The sequence below is a fragment of the Centrocercus urophasianus genome, unplaced genomic scaffold, assembly GCF_019232065.1.
Source record: "Centrocercus urophasianus isolate 14NV4802_14NV808 unplaced genomic scaffold, USGS_Curo_1.0 seq_30, whole genome shotgun sequence".
NCBI classification, from domain to species: domain Eukaryota; kingdom Metazoa; phylum Chordata; class Aves; order Galliformes; family Phasianidae; genus Centrocercus; species Centrocercus urophasianus.
In genome coordinates, this window is record NW_024884867.1 from 3,888,970 (window position 1) to 3,905,539 (window position 16,570).

At 42.9% G+C, this 16,570-nt stretch overlaps 1 protein-coding gene across 1 annotated transcript in view; it reads left to right on the plus strand.

The window, feature by feature from the left end:
* The first annotated feature begins 352 nt into the window (after positions 1–352).
* The window catches only part of BCR (BCR activator of RhoGEF and GTPase), a 96,224-nt gene continuing 80,006 nt past the window's right edge, over positions 353–16,570 (plus strand). Inside the window, exon 1 of the mRNA XM_042828857.1 lies at positions 353–2,226. Within this exon, the coding sequence (XP_042684791.1) occupies positions 711–2,226 (1,516 nt within the window). The 5' untranslated portion in view covers positions 353–710. The remainder of the gene's footprint in view (positions 2,227–16,570) is intronic.

Consider the following 16,570-nt stretch of genomic DNA (forward strand, 5'->3'; position numbering starts at 1 on the left):
GGGCAGCCGCGGGCAGCCGCCGGAGCCGCGCCGCCGACCGCCGTCAGAGCCGCGCCGAGGGGGCTCCCGTGGGGCCGCGGGGCGTCCGGGCACCGAGGGGTAGCGGCGGGGATCTCCGCGGGACGCGCCGACGCTCCGGAGAGCGTGTGCGCCCGGAGGACAGCACAATAGCCGGGAGGAGGAGACAGGGAAAGGGGCAGGGGGAAAGGAGGAGAGAGAAAGAGAAAGCACAACACAGGGACTAGCAAGGGGAGGACGGAGCGGAGGGCTCCTGAGCGCGGCGGCGCTGAGGACCGTGGCCGGGACGGCGGAGGCAGGAGGTGGGTGGGTGGGTGGATGGGTGGAGGGCGATATTTACCTTTCCTCCCCCGCCCCGAGCCCGCTCCTTTGTCCACCTCCCTTTGAAGTGCTATGGAGTCGCCGGGGTGGGAGCGTTGTTGTTCGCTAGCGAAGGATCAGTCATGACGGGGGGAGAGTAGCAAGCGTACGGGGGGCTGGGGACGGCAAGAGGTGGAGGAGGCGAGGAGGAGAGATTGTTCCGAGGATCGCCGTTTGCTTCCCAGTTTCTCTGCATGGACCGTGAAGAAACGCGTTGAGTTGACCCTGTCGGAGCTGTTTCAGCTTCTACATGTGAGATCGGCTGGTTTATTCTCTCCACCTATCTCTCTCCAGCTTCCTTCCCTTATTCTCCACTTACTCCTGTATGCAAAATGGTGGACCCTGTGGGGTTTGTAGAGGCTTGGAAAGCGCAGTTTGCAGACTCTGAGCCTCCTAAAATGGAGCTGAAATCCGTGGGAGATATTGAACAGGAGCTGGAGATGTGCAAAGCGTCCATCCGGAGACTGGAGATGGAGGTCAACAAGGAGAGGTTCCGCATGATTTACCTGCAGACTCTTCTGGCAAAGGAGAAAAAAAGCTATGATAGACAGAGATGGGGCTTTAAACGTGCTTCTCAGTTGCCTGAAGGGGGTGCTGACCAGCAGGTCCAAGACCTGCCTCATCACCAGTCTGCTGACCAAGATGAACATGAAAAAAGCAAGTCGCACCATGGGGAGGAAAAGTTCAAACCCAGGATGCCTTCTGTGCGAAAGCTGTCTACCCAGAGCGATGGGTCAGACCTGTCACCTTTGGACAGTCCCCATCACGGAGAAGGAGAACAGGACAGGTGTAAGTATTATGGCGAGGAGAAATTGAAGAGAGTTGCAGAAGATACAGAAAGTCGCTGTGACACAGATGGATCTCCTTCAAAACACAGATCGTCTTCCACTCGCAGGCTGGTGGGATCTGCTGAGAAGGAGGGATTGTTTGAACCTATTTCCAAGGATAGAGGAAACAGCACCAGTGTGGCAGCCCTAAGGTCCAATTTTGAGAGGATTAAAAAGGGCAATTCGCATCATTCTGGAGATAACAAGGATGTTGTTGAAAAACCCTTTTATGTAAACATGGAGTATCATCATGAGAAAGGTCTAGTGAAGGTCAACGATAAAGATGTTTCTGATAAAATAAGCTCTCTTGGTAGTCAAGCCATGCAAATGGAACGCAAAAAGTCCTTACACTCCCTTCCTTCAAACATGGTACCCAGCTTCAATGAATTCCAGCGGCCTGCTTACAGGGGGAGGTCCTCAGAGAGCAGTTTTGGCTATGATGGAGAATATGAAGATGCTGAACTGAACCCCAGGTTTCTCAAAGATAATCTGATAAATGCCAATGGCAGCAACCGCTCACCTTGGCAGCCCATGGACTTTCAACCCTATCAAAGTATCTATGTTGGTGGAATGATGGGGGAGACAGAAGGGAAAGGACCTATCCTGAGAAATCAGGGTACAGCGGACCAGGAGAAACATCTCACTTGGCCCAGGAGATCTTATTCCCCCAGGAGTTTTGAAGACATTGGAGGAGGGTATACTCCTGACTGTAGCTCTAATGAGAACCTTACCTCCAGTGAGGAAGATTTCTCTTCAGGGCAGTCCAGCCACGTCTCCCCCAGCCCTACCACTTACCGCATGTATCGGGATAAAAGTCGTTCTCCCTCCCAGAACTCTCAGCAGTCCTTTGACAGTAGCAGTCCACCAACTCCCCAGTCTCAGAAACGGCACAGGCAGCAGCAGGTCATTGTATCTGAGGCTACTATTGTGGGCGTACGAAAAACGGGACAGATCTGGCCGAGTGATGGAGATTTGCCTTCTGGGAGATGTCATCATGACAGCCTCTTCCATGGAGATGCAGGTGTGTACCAGCTTTCCATTTTATTTTTTTTTGAATGCATAGGGTAGGAAATGGCATCACAGACATTCATAGGAGAGGTTTTCTAGATGAACCTGGTTGAATCACCCAAAGAGGGGAACTGTTCAGTGTGAAAAATCTGTTTACCTTGTAGTTGTTCTGTTTCAGAAAAGTCCTACAGAAGTACTCCTCAGAATTCTCTTCAGTCTTCTCTTGAGAGGATCAGCTGAGTCCGATGTTAATCAGCTCTTTAAGTTTTGGTGTGATTGCTGAGGTAAAAGGGGGCCAGAACTGTTCAGTATTCCTATACAGATCACTCCTTTCCTCTTACTCTTTCACTGAGGAGTAGTTAAACTGTGCCTCCGAGGTGGTAGCATGTCAACATGCTACAGCCTGAGGGTTTTGCTGGAGCTTTACCAATAATCATACTCTTTCCACAGTCTTGTTTTTTCCTGCCTGTATTAATTGGAGTGCCAGATTCTCATTCTGTCATCCTTCAATTATTGCTGATTGGAAGTGATGATTGTGCAACCCTGTTGAAGCTTTCTGCTGTCACTAAGTGAGGGAATAACTGTGAGTTATCAGGAAGCCCTGAGGGAATGCTCTTAATTTAATTTTAGCAGAATCAGAATTTTTGTTTGAGGAAGAATGGGCCGTGTTTGAACTCATTCTTGTGTAAAACATTCAGGCGTGCAGATGTCTGTGGAATTGCAGTGAATTTCGAGGTGGTGGAAGAAGTGAACAGTGATCGATGTCAATTGAAATAAACTTACGGAACCCATGTGGACACCTCAATCTATTCAGCAAGGCGACATACATAATTGTACATTATTGTAGGCAGTATCTTGTATTAACACTGCCATTGGTCTCCTATGCAGTAAATGAAAAAGAATCAAATCTAGGAACAAAAGAGCAGTATGGTTGTTTTGACAGACTTCTGTCATTCTAGATCTGTGAGTTACTTTGTGTTTTTCTTTTATTCTTTAAGTCATTTTAATAAGGAGTTAACCTATTTGTTAACGTGATTGAATTGTTGAAGTAGCAGGTGAATGAGTCCTATCAGAGATGTTACTTTCTCAGCCTCTGTACATTTGGTGTAAAGTAACTGATGAAAGGAGATTCTTGGTTTTACTTTCCCTGCTGATTTTCCGCTTGTTTGTTTTGCCAGCAGTGCTTCTGGGAGCAGCAGCAGGGGAGAAATCTTTCCTCATGCCCTCTGCCATCCTTGTAACCAATTATTTGATTAGAAGAGGCTGTACAGTTGAAATGAATGTTCACTGTACGTGGAACCTCAGCATCCTGTCCTCATAGTGGCTTCTTCCTTCTCTGATTACAGATATGTACTTGCTTTCTATCTGGGACTACTGCATTCTTGTTTGGTCTCATGCATACGTTTGTATCTTCCAGGGAGCGCTAGCAGTGCAGGAGAGGCTGGGTGTAGTGCTGTTTTATACTGAGCTGCAGCCATCTGTCTCTGCTCTTGTTTACTGATGCTCTTTAGATGACTGGAAGCCTCCTGGCAGTTGCAGTTTTTGCAGAAGGAAACAAAGGACATAAACAACAAGGGTTGATAAAGCTTGAGGAGAAATTCAGCTTTCAGAAATTGAATAAATGAGTTTTATTTTAAATAGTTTAGCTCATGCTTTGTGGGTTGCATTAAGAGTAAAATGGGCTGCTGAAAACTCTGAACAGTTAAAATTTCTGGTTGTGCTGGAAAGCCTAGTGTTTGTTCTAAACTTGGCCACGCAATTGCAGGCGAGGACAGAATGTAACTGATTCCCCTTCTGCTTTCCTCAGCAAAGGGGGTTACATGGCAAGCTTAGCAGGAACCTTCACCAGATGGCTCATCCTTACTGTCTTGCACGTTAGCTGGTGGCAACTTTTTACTTCTCCTGAAGCCACAAACCTTACTGGTTGACTGTGGTTCTGACTAATTCTAACAGCATCTTTTTATATATATATTCTTTCCTGTTTAGAAAGATTTATCTGAATCTAATTGGTAAAACCTCTTTCTCATAAAACAAACAGAAGACCTGAGTGATCACTGTGTAACTGGTTGGCTCCTGTTCCCAACAACCATGCACTGTTCTACATCACTGCATGACATGAAGGCAGTTCACAGACCCAGCCAGCTTTTTCTGCACCTGTGGTTCAGCTTCTAGTTCTGTCAGTCTTCCCTGAAGTTGTGCTTGAGCAGAGTGCAAGTTTAAATCATAGCAGGTTCTGGCCAGCTTTATTATTAATCAGCATCAAGAGGGATTTGATCAACAGTATTTGGTTTCTTTGCACATTCAGATTTTTGTATGTTTTTTGGCTTAGCTTTTCAAGTCTCTGCCCATAATGACGCTGAATGTAGTGTGGCAGGTGCAAAGTGAACTTTCTGTCTGGATCTGCCCTACCAGTGTGCATGAAGTTCGGCTGGCTGACATGTGATATTTTATTTTAATTTGTGATTGAGTTCACATTCAAGTGATGGTTTGTTGCTTCTGTGTTACAAAAAAAAAAAAAAAAAAGCTTAGGAGGAGGTCATCTTCCTCTCCAATGAAAGAGATCTAAATCAGTATTTGTACTTGGGTTCTTGGAGATGGGTTATATCCAAAGCCTTAAATGAGACAGGGTAGTAGGCTTTTAGTTTATTTCAAGGAGCAGAAGGAGAGCTCGAGGGGTGAGACTTGATAATAACTGTACTTTTTGTTAAATGTACCTAATGGAGTCTCAGCAAATATATTTATGTTAGAATGAATTATGTAGCACTAATTTCCTGCACTGGGAATAGAGAGAATCAAGTCTTAATTCTGCACTAAACTTGCATATTTTTACTGTGATTGGGGAGGAAAAGCAGTGTCTGTGTGTATATACATAGATAAATAAAAGTCTGTTCTCTGTTAAATGGCAGTTGTAGACATAGAAATGAGATCTTACCCATCATACTTTTCTGTCTGTTATCGAGAAGAGAGCCATTATGCTGTTATGTAGTGAAGAGGCATCACAGTGGCCTCAGTTGCTAATAAAGTCTATTAATTGAGAGCTGATCACTGCTTGACGTTATAGTTTGCTTTGTAAAACTGGCACATGCTCTCTCACAGGTGTGTGTGTGAAAGGATTTGTACCTACCTGCATTACATCGTGTAAACTGTATGGAGCCCTCATAGATAAGGAAGCAGCTCTACAGGTGAATACTGCAGGTTCCCCAGTGGTGACTTCTGTTCATCTGAAGTGACTGGATGGTGCTCTCCATAGACTTTAGTCAGGCTGTCTTGAGAGAAAGATGCCAACAGCTGTAGTGCTCAATATAAAATCTGTTTGGGGATTTGTGTAATTTTGTGTCACTGAAAGAAAATTTTTACTTATTTCAGCCTCATAAGTGTGGGAATGTTGAATGTCCCTTTCTGAAGGGCATGGAGTGTTCTGTGCTTTCAGTGAGTTTGATGTAGCTGGAGGGAAGAGTACTGGAATTTATCTATGTGTGTGAACTGTAAAACTCGAAGCTCCTGTTACCTCAGCTGAGCAAAATACCGTTTAAAGTCATGTAATTGCTTAGATCCGTAGATTCTTCAGGTTTGTGTGCCTTAAATGCCTGACCACATAGCTGTGCATCTGAATTTCCTGCTTTTAAGGTAATTGTTGCACTGTTTAGTTTTGAAACTCCAAAAAAGTGTGCTGCTCTGTACCAGTCCCCATGAGCGTCCTGTTCTTGAGTTGTTTGCATGTTCTGCATTTTGGATGAGTTTCCTAATTACACTTCTTCCACCAGTATTGCCTTCTGTGGATTTTACGACATATAGTTTGAAAAGTGCTTTGCAATCTTTCAGCAGTATAAAGACAACTCAGTGGGGGCAATAGCAGTGCTATTGCCATTTAGAAACAACACTCCTCTTTCTCAGAGAGGTGGGCTTTAGTCCCCTGTGTAGCAATCCCTCCGTCTGAGGACCTGAAGTGCAGGAACTTCCATCATGTGTAGCTGACTTACTCCTTTAAAGGGCTACTGGCTACAGGTCTTGCTGTCAGTCTGTGACCTATCAGGGTCAGGAATGAGATTTATACTTTCTCTGACACTTCTTTAGTTCATTTAGCTATTATTTTTTTAAAACATCTTTTAATCCTTTGCTGTGATTGTCAGTGGATTTCCTAGGAATACTGATGACAAGATGTTGTTTAAGCGCTTTCCTCCCTCCGCCCAGTTCTTTCCAGAGATTTAGTGGCTTTTGAGATTATCTAGCTGCTTGTCCTACCACTCCCCTCCTCATAATCTGAATGAAGATTTCCCTCTCTCTCTTTTTCTGCCAGATTTCTCTCTCCCTTCAACTGAGTTTAAGGAAATCTGAGAGGCTTCCATTTGATGTCCTCAGTGACTGTAGTGAACTCTGCAGTCCTCTTCTGTTTTGTGATTTGTTTTGTTTATTCCATAAACCGCTACTGACCCTTACTTACATCAAGCCCACCATCAGTAGTGACATGCAGGCAGACGGATTTTATTTTTGCTTTTCTTAGGGCAACCCTAGATCACAGAACACCTCCCACCACGACCTTCAGCTTCTTCTGCAGTCACAAAGCAGCTGCTTTTGAAATGAGAGGGTAAGCCAACCCAGATAGTAGTTGCCTGATACAAGGAAGCCCTAAAAAAGTACGGATGACACCTGATCTGTCTGTACGAAGCTCAGTTTTGTGGTCCATAACAGAAATACTGAAATGGAACTGGTTTTCCAATGAAGCAAATAGCCTAGATTATGCATTCTGGTAGTGGTAGGTCTGGGAGTAATGGATTAGGTATAAAGAAGCTTGTCATCTCTGTGTAGTACCAGCAGTTTTAGCGTGGCCTATGTGGCAGTAGAGATGAGTCCACTTTCTGCAGCTGCCATAGCTGCATGATGGCCTCCCAGGCAGGCAGGCAGCTGGGTGGATTAAATATAATGCCAGAATGTGCCTAAAGTTTGTGAGTGTTCTAGGAGCATAAGACTAGGACCAAGTGGCAGCACAGCCATGTGGCTATCCAAGTAACTTCCACACTATGATGACCACAGTCTAGGATACTTTGCCCAAACAATTAAAGCTAAGCATTTTCAGCCCGGCTATTTTACAGAGATCTGAATCATTGCAGTGAGTGCCACAAAACAAGATGATAGTGCCTTTGATTTGAACAGGAAATGTGTAGGCAAGTGGAGCCAGAATATTAAGTCTGTGGCTGAGCGAGTTGCTCCTATGGTCCTTGTTGTTCAGCACTGGTTTATGGCCAAAGCAGTTCAGTTGACAGATGTGAACATACTGTGCATCCATTCTGCTTTGCTGCTGTCAGCCTCTGTCGTAGTGCTTTTGGATGGAAAACACGGAGATGTTTGTTTGGCACAGAATTTTGGTCCTGCCCCAGGAGTTGGCAGAGAGAGCTGGAAGCATCCATGGACTGACAGTCTGCTGCAGTGCACTACCTCCTCTGAGATGGAGGCTTCTTTCTGGGTGGCTGAAGCAAAAATAAGGAAAAGAGGGAGCAGAAAAACATGCTGTCTTGGGCCATCTAATGAGTAGAATGGAGTGGGGAGTGGGCATCCTAAGTGACAGATTAAATTCCCAGATCTGCTCAACACTGAAGTGTGGGTTAGGAAGTGCTTATTTGAACAGTGGGCAGTGTGCTGCAACTTGTAGTACTGGCTCTTGAAAGAAGTGTTGGAGGGAGCTGAGGATGATTTGCAATCCATGTTTGGCTTTGCAGCTATCTGACTGATGCAGCAGCAAAGCTGACAGAGAAGAAGCCAGCAAGAATTCACACAGTAGTAGCCTGCTACCATCCAGTCCTAGCGTGTTTAGCAGCTTGCTCCCTAATGCCCTTCCTCATTCCTCAGCTTGCTAGGGATAAACAGTTATAGTGCACAGGCAAGCAAGATCTGTATTTCAGCTTCAAGGAATTTTGGAGGTCAGTCCATAAAGGTTAATGAGGTGAGGCTTGGCAAGCTGTTTAAGGAGAATTGCTCCATTTCATTTACCGTAGGGAAGCATGCTGTTGTTCATGAAACTCAGGCTGTTGATTGGAGGCATGGCGTATGTGGAGCTGGCTTGTCCCCAGAGAAACCAAGGCTAGCAGGTTGTTCAACTGTCTCCTCTTTGATTTGTTCTGCCCGGTCAGATAAGTGTGGAGAGAACAATAAGGCCCTGATTCTGTTCTGTCCCTGGTGAAATATCATTGACTTAGCAATCTCTTGCTTGTACACGAAGGAAAAAAAATGGTGTTCCGGTACAGGTTGAATTGCAAACTTTGCTGTTCAGATAGAGGGACAGACAGCAAGTGAAAACAGAAATCCTGAGAGATTAATTAGCTTGGGTGAACTGCATGTGAATGAAGTACTTCCAGAATAACAATTTGAGTGTCTTAAGTTGCAAAGCAGGTTTTAATCAGCTCAGTGATAATGAAGTTGATTGCTTTCCTGGTCATGCCTTTAAACTGGTGGTGACGGGAAAGTAACCATAAATTGTAAGTAAATCTTACATTGGTTTGTCTCACAGCTGAGGCAGTTTTACAAGTCCATAACTTCTTCAAACTCATTCTGAGTTGTACTGTGTGTATTTTAAACAGCAAAACTGGTCTGTCACAGGTCTGATTGTCATTTGCAAACCTTCCTGATTATGAAAATGACAAAAGCATATCTCCCCTTTATCTTCTTCCCAGCTGCAGAATGGTCTCTATCAGACCCTTTCTTAACCAGGTTATGGCTGATCTAGTAATAAGATTATTGCAAATGTAATTGGAATCTCTGTTTCAGAGAAAGCTCTTTCCAAATGTGGCAGCTGGAGCTGGGTTAGTTGCTCATGGCTACATGGATACGTGAGGAGTGTGTGTGTGAGAATCCACAATGATTGCTCTGTAGGAAGAGTGAATTGGTAAAGTTCATTCAGTTGGTTTGTACTGCTGAATCGTGCTTGTTGGTACTGTGGGCCCTTTGGCTAGTTATAATCACCCACTACTGTTATTTACAGCTGTTTCACCTCTAATTCTTGCTTCTGTTTGTTTGTTTGTTCTTAAGTAGCGTGGAAGGAGGACTTATTTTTCAGGGAGGATAAATCCACCACAACCTTCTTTACTTTACAAATAAGAGCAAACAACAACAACAAAATAACCTACCTTGAATTACCTCTTTTGGAGCTTCTGCATGAGTTCGAGAGGTGGAACACACAGAGAACTGTATCTATTGCACTGAAGTGAAGTGTCCAGAGATTCAAAATTATTTGCAGATTGGGCTGTGACAACAGACGAGTAACAACTGTAACAGACCGTGCTGTGAATCTGAAATGTACAAAAACAGGTTTTGCAGTAGCTACTTAATAGTGAACAATTCAAGTGTATGGACTTGGCAGCTCTTCTGTCTTTGTGATGTGTGGAAAAGTACACTTGCAGCCTTGGCTCACTTCGTCTGTTTATTTTTTCTTAAGGACTTCAGAATATTCTGCTCTTGACACTGAAAAACGGCTACTTCTCTGATGGGATATGTGCCACCTATTGTGTTATCAGAAACCGTGTACTTCATTGGCTGCAAGGCTAGGCAAGGAGTGCCTGTTCTCAACTCCCAGTGTGGGTGAAACAACCAGAGCTAAAGTGAGCTCTAGTTGTTAGGATGGGTGACCTATTTGTTGTGTTTTTTTTCTTTACTTTTTAAAAACAAACCAGAATCCCTCAGTTACCTACAGCTGCATCTCTGTGTTCTTTTAAGAAGGAACAAAAGCTTCCTTGTACAATATATTTTAAGGAAAAATATTTAATTCCCTGGAGCTTCAAGCTTTAAATGTGTGCGAGCTGCTAAAAAGCAAATGTGATTGGTCTATTGTCACTGGCGAGGTGTAGCATGCAAACAGAGCACTGTATCTGTTGCAGTCTACAATTACACAGCAGTGTGTGATCTTGCCCAGGGAGACAGTAATGGCCTGTCAGCCTGGCTGGGCTCTGGGCTTCCCAAAGGAGATTAGATTATGGTGCTTAGTGTGGTCAAGACACAGAAAAGCGTGTTTCTGTGACTATTAGCATCCAGCTGTCTCGGGAGCTGTCTTCATTTTTTGTTTCCTGCTAGCCTAGCTGTGTTGCTGGAAATATTTATAATGGTCAGCACTGATGTTACCAGTGGAAGTTTCAGAAAATAACGCGCTGAGAAAGTGAGCTGATCACTGATGGCTAAAATAGACTAAAGATTTGGAGCTATAGGAGTGGGGGTTCAGGTATTGGTTACCATGAAAACTTACCAGAAATTTGGTAACCAGCATCAACCAGAAAACTGATGCTGATTTTTGCCTGCTGCAGTATTACAGAATATGATTTACTTCTTCTCTGGTTACTGCCTTTGTCTTTCTTATGGGGGATGGGGTACAGTGGGAGGGAGCACCTTGGAACAGAGCTCTAAGTCTTGGGAAGAGACAGTATCAGTGTGGGGGAGCAGGCGGGAAGATGTAGGAGATGGAGGGACCTGCTGCCACTTGCACTTCAGAGGGAGGGGTAAATTTCAGGCAATCTTATCTCTGCTGGGCTGAAGCAGAGAGAGTAGAGAGAGATATGAACTAGAAGGTTCTAATGTCTTCTTACTGAAACATCTTAATATTGCAGTGGGTGATAGCATCACGATGTTTGCATTAGTCACCTCAACTAGCAGCTCGAGAGCTCCCTGGCAATGAATTCTATTTGATGTTGATTTTGTCTTCATACTTTTGTTTATGTTCAGAGTCTAACAGGAGTGAGATATCCTGCTCTATGCTCAAAAGTTCCACCAGGGAGGTGAAATAATTCTGAAATACTGCTAGGGAGAAAATCCAGCACTCCCTAAAGCAAATAAGGAACTGGCTGTGCTTAGAGGCAGCGCGTTCCCATACCTGTGCTGTGGAGGCAGGCAGTAACTGGAGCACCTTACAGCTCCATAGGACAATTCTTGTGTGTCTGCAGGGGATTGGAGACCAATGGGCCTCCAGTAAAAATCCACTTGAAAGCATGAATTCTCACCACGCAGTTACAGAACTGAAGTCAGTTTGCACTTTTCCAATGTTCTCCTGTTTTGCTAAAAGGGTCAGGGTTCCCATCAGGAAAAAGTTATTATCCTAATGGGAAAGAGGTTGAGTTTTGAATAACTAGCAAGGAAGGAATGAGAGAGCTTCATGAGTTCTTTCTTTTTTTGCTTGGTCTATTACTGTTTTTGTTGCACTTAGAAATAAGCATACCAATGGCTGCTATCAGAGAGATAAAACCTATCTCACAGAGAGCTTGATCCGGGCTTTGCTGAGGCCAGCGAATTTCTAGTGAACTGTTTAGCTGTGACTGAAGCACTGGCAGCACTAGCTATATATTGCTGCAGAGCTGCTTGAGCCAGAATTTCCCAAGGTACCTTGATTTTTAAACTATAGGCTTGATCTCTAACTTCAAAGAACAAATAGGCTTTCACAGGCCTAGATTATAAATGTTTTAAAACTGTTGTATGCATGCAGCTGTACTGTAGATGTGGTCAAGAGCTGCACTGGGCAGGCAATTCAAAAACAGTTGTGATTTAAAGATTTACTTACCTTCCAGAACACAGCGTTATCTGCACATGTCAGATGCTGTGCCTCCTGGATGGGTGCTATGGAAACACTACTGCAGTTGGGAAAGTGTTTTTACTTCAGTGCTATTTTTTCTGTGCCACACTGCCTCTGCTGTCTTAAAAAGCAAAAAAAGAGAAGAGAAAGTGATAAAATGGTGTTTCCATCAAAAAATCAGGCTTTTTCCAGTTTGTCCAGCCTTCTGAAAGTAGGGCTGTCAAAGTGCATTTTGGTTAGAGAGAAAGAAATGTCTGTTACAGATTTAGGGCATCTGTGACAACAGAACAAGGTGCCATCCACTCAGCTGGGCAATTGTCTGTAACAAACATAAGTTCTGTTACACCGTGATGTGATGGGAGCTGTTGGATGTGACTGACCTGCCCTGTTTGTGTTCAGCAAACATGCCCTAGCCCTGACCTTGACTACCCCAAAATTATTCAGGCTTGAGCACTGACCTACACATAATTTGTTGTGGGCTCACCGTCTGCTCAAACTAAAATATGTACTAATATGATCTAGGGGCTGCTTTGCTTTGTACTCAGTATTTAAATACAACAACATTTATACTGGAGATGCAGGGTTATGCATCTTCCCACTGTTAGAGCTCATTCTTCATTTCAGTCACTGTATAAAATCTCAGCATCTCCACTTAAAGCGAGGGAGGAGACGTGAGTGTTCTGTAAATGTGTTCTTTATATACATGTGCATAAGAAAGATTGGAAAAGGAAGATTTTTTTTAAATCTTAACTCTTTTATTCTGCATGCAGATGTTTCCGTGTGGTTTCAGTATGTACTGATGCAAGAATACAAGCACTCTTATAAAGTTCCATCTAAACTTTGTGACAAGCAAACTTTCTTTTTTGTTTAAAACAACAACTGGTTGAGGAAACATTCTGTTTTCCCCATTAATGAGCATTTGCCTCGTAGGGCTGATTCATGTTGCAAATAGGCTTCTTTAATAGCACTTGGTAGTTGTTTTGTTTTGTCAGTGGTAGGAAAACAGTCATTTGCAAATACTGTTCAAACACATGTGAAGGATGAAAAGTGAACTTGAAAAGAAAAGCTGGTCTTGTGTTTATAGAAGGCTTTTATCTTGTGTAGTGATTTGCATAAATGCATTTCCAAATGTTTTAATGAGGAAGCATCACACTACTTCTAGCTGGAAAAATAGATTAATACTCTTTGTATGCATATAGTTAGAAATCAGCTTATATCCATATATAAATTTAAAGGAAAATATTGTATTAAAAAAAAAGGCACAGTTCTTGTGCTGGAAGATTGCCCGTCTACTGATCTCAACAATTATATTCGTCAAGTATTTATCTCTCATTTCTTCCTTCTTATTGATTCTCTGCTCATGTCAACTTGTACAGGTTTCTGCTGTAAGTAATTAAGTTCAAAATCTGAGTTGCACTTGCCCACCTATGACTGTGTTTCATTCTGCTTATATTTTGATCTCTATTTTTTCTACTCTGTAGTGCTTTTAAGATTTGAAGCAAGAGCTGCCTTGACTTTCAAAGTACATTTCTATGTGCCTTCCAGTAATTTCGTGTTACGCCCCTTGAGGCTGTCTTGATTTAAACTGTCTTTGGTGATGGTGCTTCATGCTGTGGCATGCTGCCCTGTCACTTGTGCCAACAAATGCTCATTTGTAGGTTTGCACTGAGAACTCCAGGGAGTTCATCTGTTTTTGTTGTTTTTCTGTCGTTTTTTTTTTTTCCCCAGACCAAAACCAAACAAAAAATCACTCCCCCTCCCCAAAGCACAACACAAACCTTCTTGCCATGGATCCCATCCATCTTTGCCACAGATATTTGTGTTGCAGCCGCAGCTGATTGGTTGGTGATGGAGAGGAGAGAGCATAATGCTGTGAAGACAATGTGTGCCTAAATCCCAGTCTGTTGGGATTCCGGGGCTGGTAATTCACATAACAATGGAAACATTAATGTTGAGAAGTCATGCTTAACTTCAGAAATTTTACTTCTGATTAGCCAGTTGCTTTGGGATTTCAGGAAGAGATTTGGGCTATCCTTTGAGCAGAGTGTGTTATTTCCCTCGTCAGATGCTTTGTTTCTGCAATTGAAGGTGGAGGGGAGGGGGAGCTACCTGAGGGTTTGCTGGTGTTTTAAATACGCGTCTACTACAAAACACACACTGAATATTAGAACTGAAAATAAGGGAAAAGATGTATTTTCAGTCACTGTTTGCAAAAGAGACGAGATGACGTCCTAGTCTGTGCAACTGACTCCCCTTTCAGCTGCCTGTGTAAGCACTTCATATTTTTCATCATTGCATCATCAGCTGTATTGACTGTTTGTGGCCAGAAGAAAATGGAGAAGAAGATACGATTACTTCTTTTTATGAAGACTGCAAAAGAGTCTCTAGCTTCTGCTGGAAGTTTGCTTAGGTTATAAATTATCTGAAAGGAGGACTCTATGCCAGATTAGCATAGCTTTTAGAGGAGGCTGAATCAAATCACCTCGGGTAACTTGCATGTTGTTTAAAGGAGTATCTGAATGGTCATGGGCTAAGATTTTGTGTTATTTTAATGATATAATTACTATGACAAGACATCCACAATATTGTCTCAAAAATGTAGAATGTGAACATTTTCTCTTGGTGAAGGGGAGTTCTAGGCCTTCTTACACTTGTTTTGAAATGATTCTTCTTCTAGTCTGACTGCAGATAAAACTTGTGTAAAATAGCAAAATTTGCTTTAAAAGCTTTGTCTAGAATAAGGAGAGAGAAATGACAATCAGGAAAAGTACAGCTAGCTTGCTCACAGCATTGAAATATGTTTACATTTTCTGTTCTATTTATGATATTGGCTTGATTCACAGATCTGTTTTTACCTGTCACTGCTGGATCTCCATGGATTTGTGAGCTCTTCTGACAAATCTTGCTGAATTCCTGTCTCTACAGCAGCCAGGTGCTACATTTCTGGCTTCCAGCTTTTCTTTTTTTCTTTTTCTGTTCCTGCTCAGCCTACAAACATGGAAAAGAATCCCCACCCTGCTGACTCACTGTGCCCAGAGCACTCCTTGTATTCCTGAAATAGGAGTAATATTTGAGCCAGTTTGAACAACTCAGCATGGATGGATCTGATTCCCTTCTGCCAAACCTCTTTTTAAAACAGCTGTTCTCTTCTCTTAGACCCATGAATCCTATCTACGTGCTCTATCAGGCCTCTGGCCCAAGGTGATTTCCTTATCTCTGAATCATTTAAGAGCTTTTGCAACAAATACAACTGTTGTAGAAATCAAGTAGTATAGTAATCCCTCCAACACGTTTGTTCTGATACTGTGTTGAGAGTTTAAGTGGATTTAACAGCATAGTTCAGTATGTCCTTGAAGATGGCTCCAAGTGAAACCTGCTGCTGTCAAATTCTGTCATACTGCTGTATGCATACCAAGTGTGCCTGGGAGATGTCAGGCAGTGCTGGAGGCAGTGGGGTTGGCTTTCTATTTAAAGGGGAATTCTGGGAGTAGCAAACCACTTACATTGTTCAGCATCGTGCCACCTACAACTTGGTGTCCAGATAACACTCGCAGTCTAGTAGCTCTGCCAGGACTTGTGAGATGTTATTTCCCTTTTTCAAGGGCAAAGCTGTATTCTTCTTTCTGTCCTCTCTTCTCCACCTGACGCAGTGTGAAGTTGTCTGGTGGCTCACCCCAAGGGCATATGTGCTTCTGTATGCATCCCCTTGTTTTGCTTTTGGATCAAAGGATTCTGTGAAGACAAACGTCAATTATCAGTTTTTGGTGTTAAAAATACATGAGGCCAGACGCTTTTTCCCTTTGATTTGAAGTAAACAGGAGCCTGCTTCTTTGCGTCGGCATACTGTGCAGCCCTGTTCTAATGTCTCAGGTTTTGAATTCTTACAAACAAGTGCATCCTGCAAAAGACCATATCTGGCAATGAAACAGTCAGCAAAAATGCCTGGAAAAGAACATTACAACCTTGAGCACAGCTCTTTGGAATGTAGCAGGTTCCTGATAAGGCAAAAATTGGATGGGTGAATGTTTTTTCAGAGGAGGCCTGTAGAAAGGAACATTGTTTAAGACATCGGAAGCCCCCTCGTCTTTACTTTTTAATCTTGTTTTTTTTGTTTGTTTGTTTGTTTGTTTTCCAATATATTGAAATATACTTTTAATTGTGGTAAAATCTGTGTGAAACTTGTAAGTTCTCATTTATTTGCCCAGCTTAAAAAGAATAACTTGTCATTCCAACATTACCAAGTACTGTTTTGCATAATGGGTTTTAAAAAATTAATAAGCATCCTATACCTGCCCAGCAAGTGAGGAGGAAAAAAATCTGTCTACGATTATCTGTAAAAAGAAGAAGGATGAGTGCCATTAAAATTGGCTTTTAATTTCCAGCTTAATTTTCTATTGATCTCATAGTGACAGGAGTTCGTCTGCTCATTGGATCTGCAGGTGTTTCAGAAACGTGGAGAAGTTCAGCTACCAATAGACCTGTTCACCCAGGTAAACTGAGGCATGGACAGTCATCTACATGAGATGAGTCTGGGACATGGAGCCTTTTGTTCTCAGATCTAGAACTTGATCTCTGAGACAGTCTGTACACCTCATCTGAAGTGATGTGGCAACGCAGATGCTGAATAAGCTTTATCCTGGCTCATCTCCATCTGTGGTCGTTAGATAAGTATGGTTTAACCTTTGTTTTATCCAGTTCTGCTGGAATTTTGCAGTGGCTAGCTGAAGGGGAGAGCTAGTTAAATCAACAAACCATGCTGTCTTTCCATTATTGCTGCTTTTTATTGTCCTGTTCCACAGATACTTAAGTGATAAAG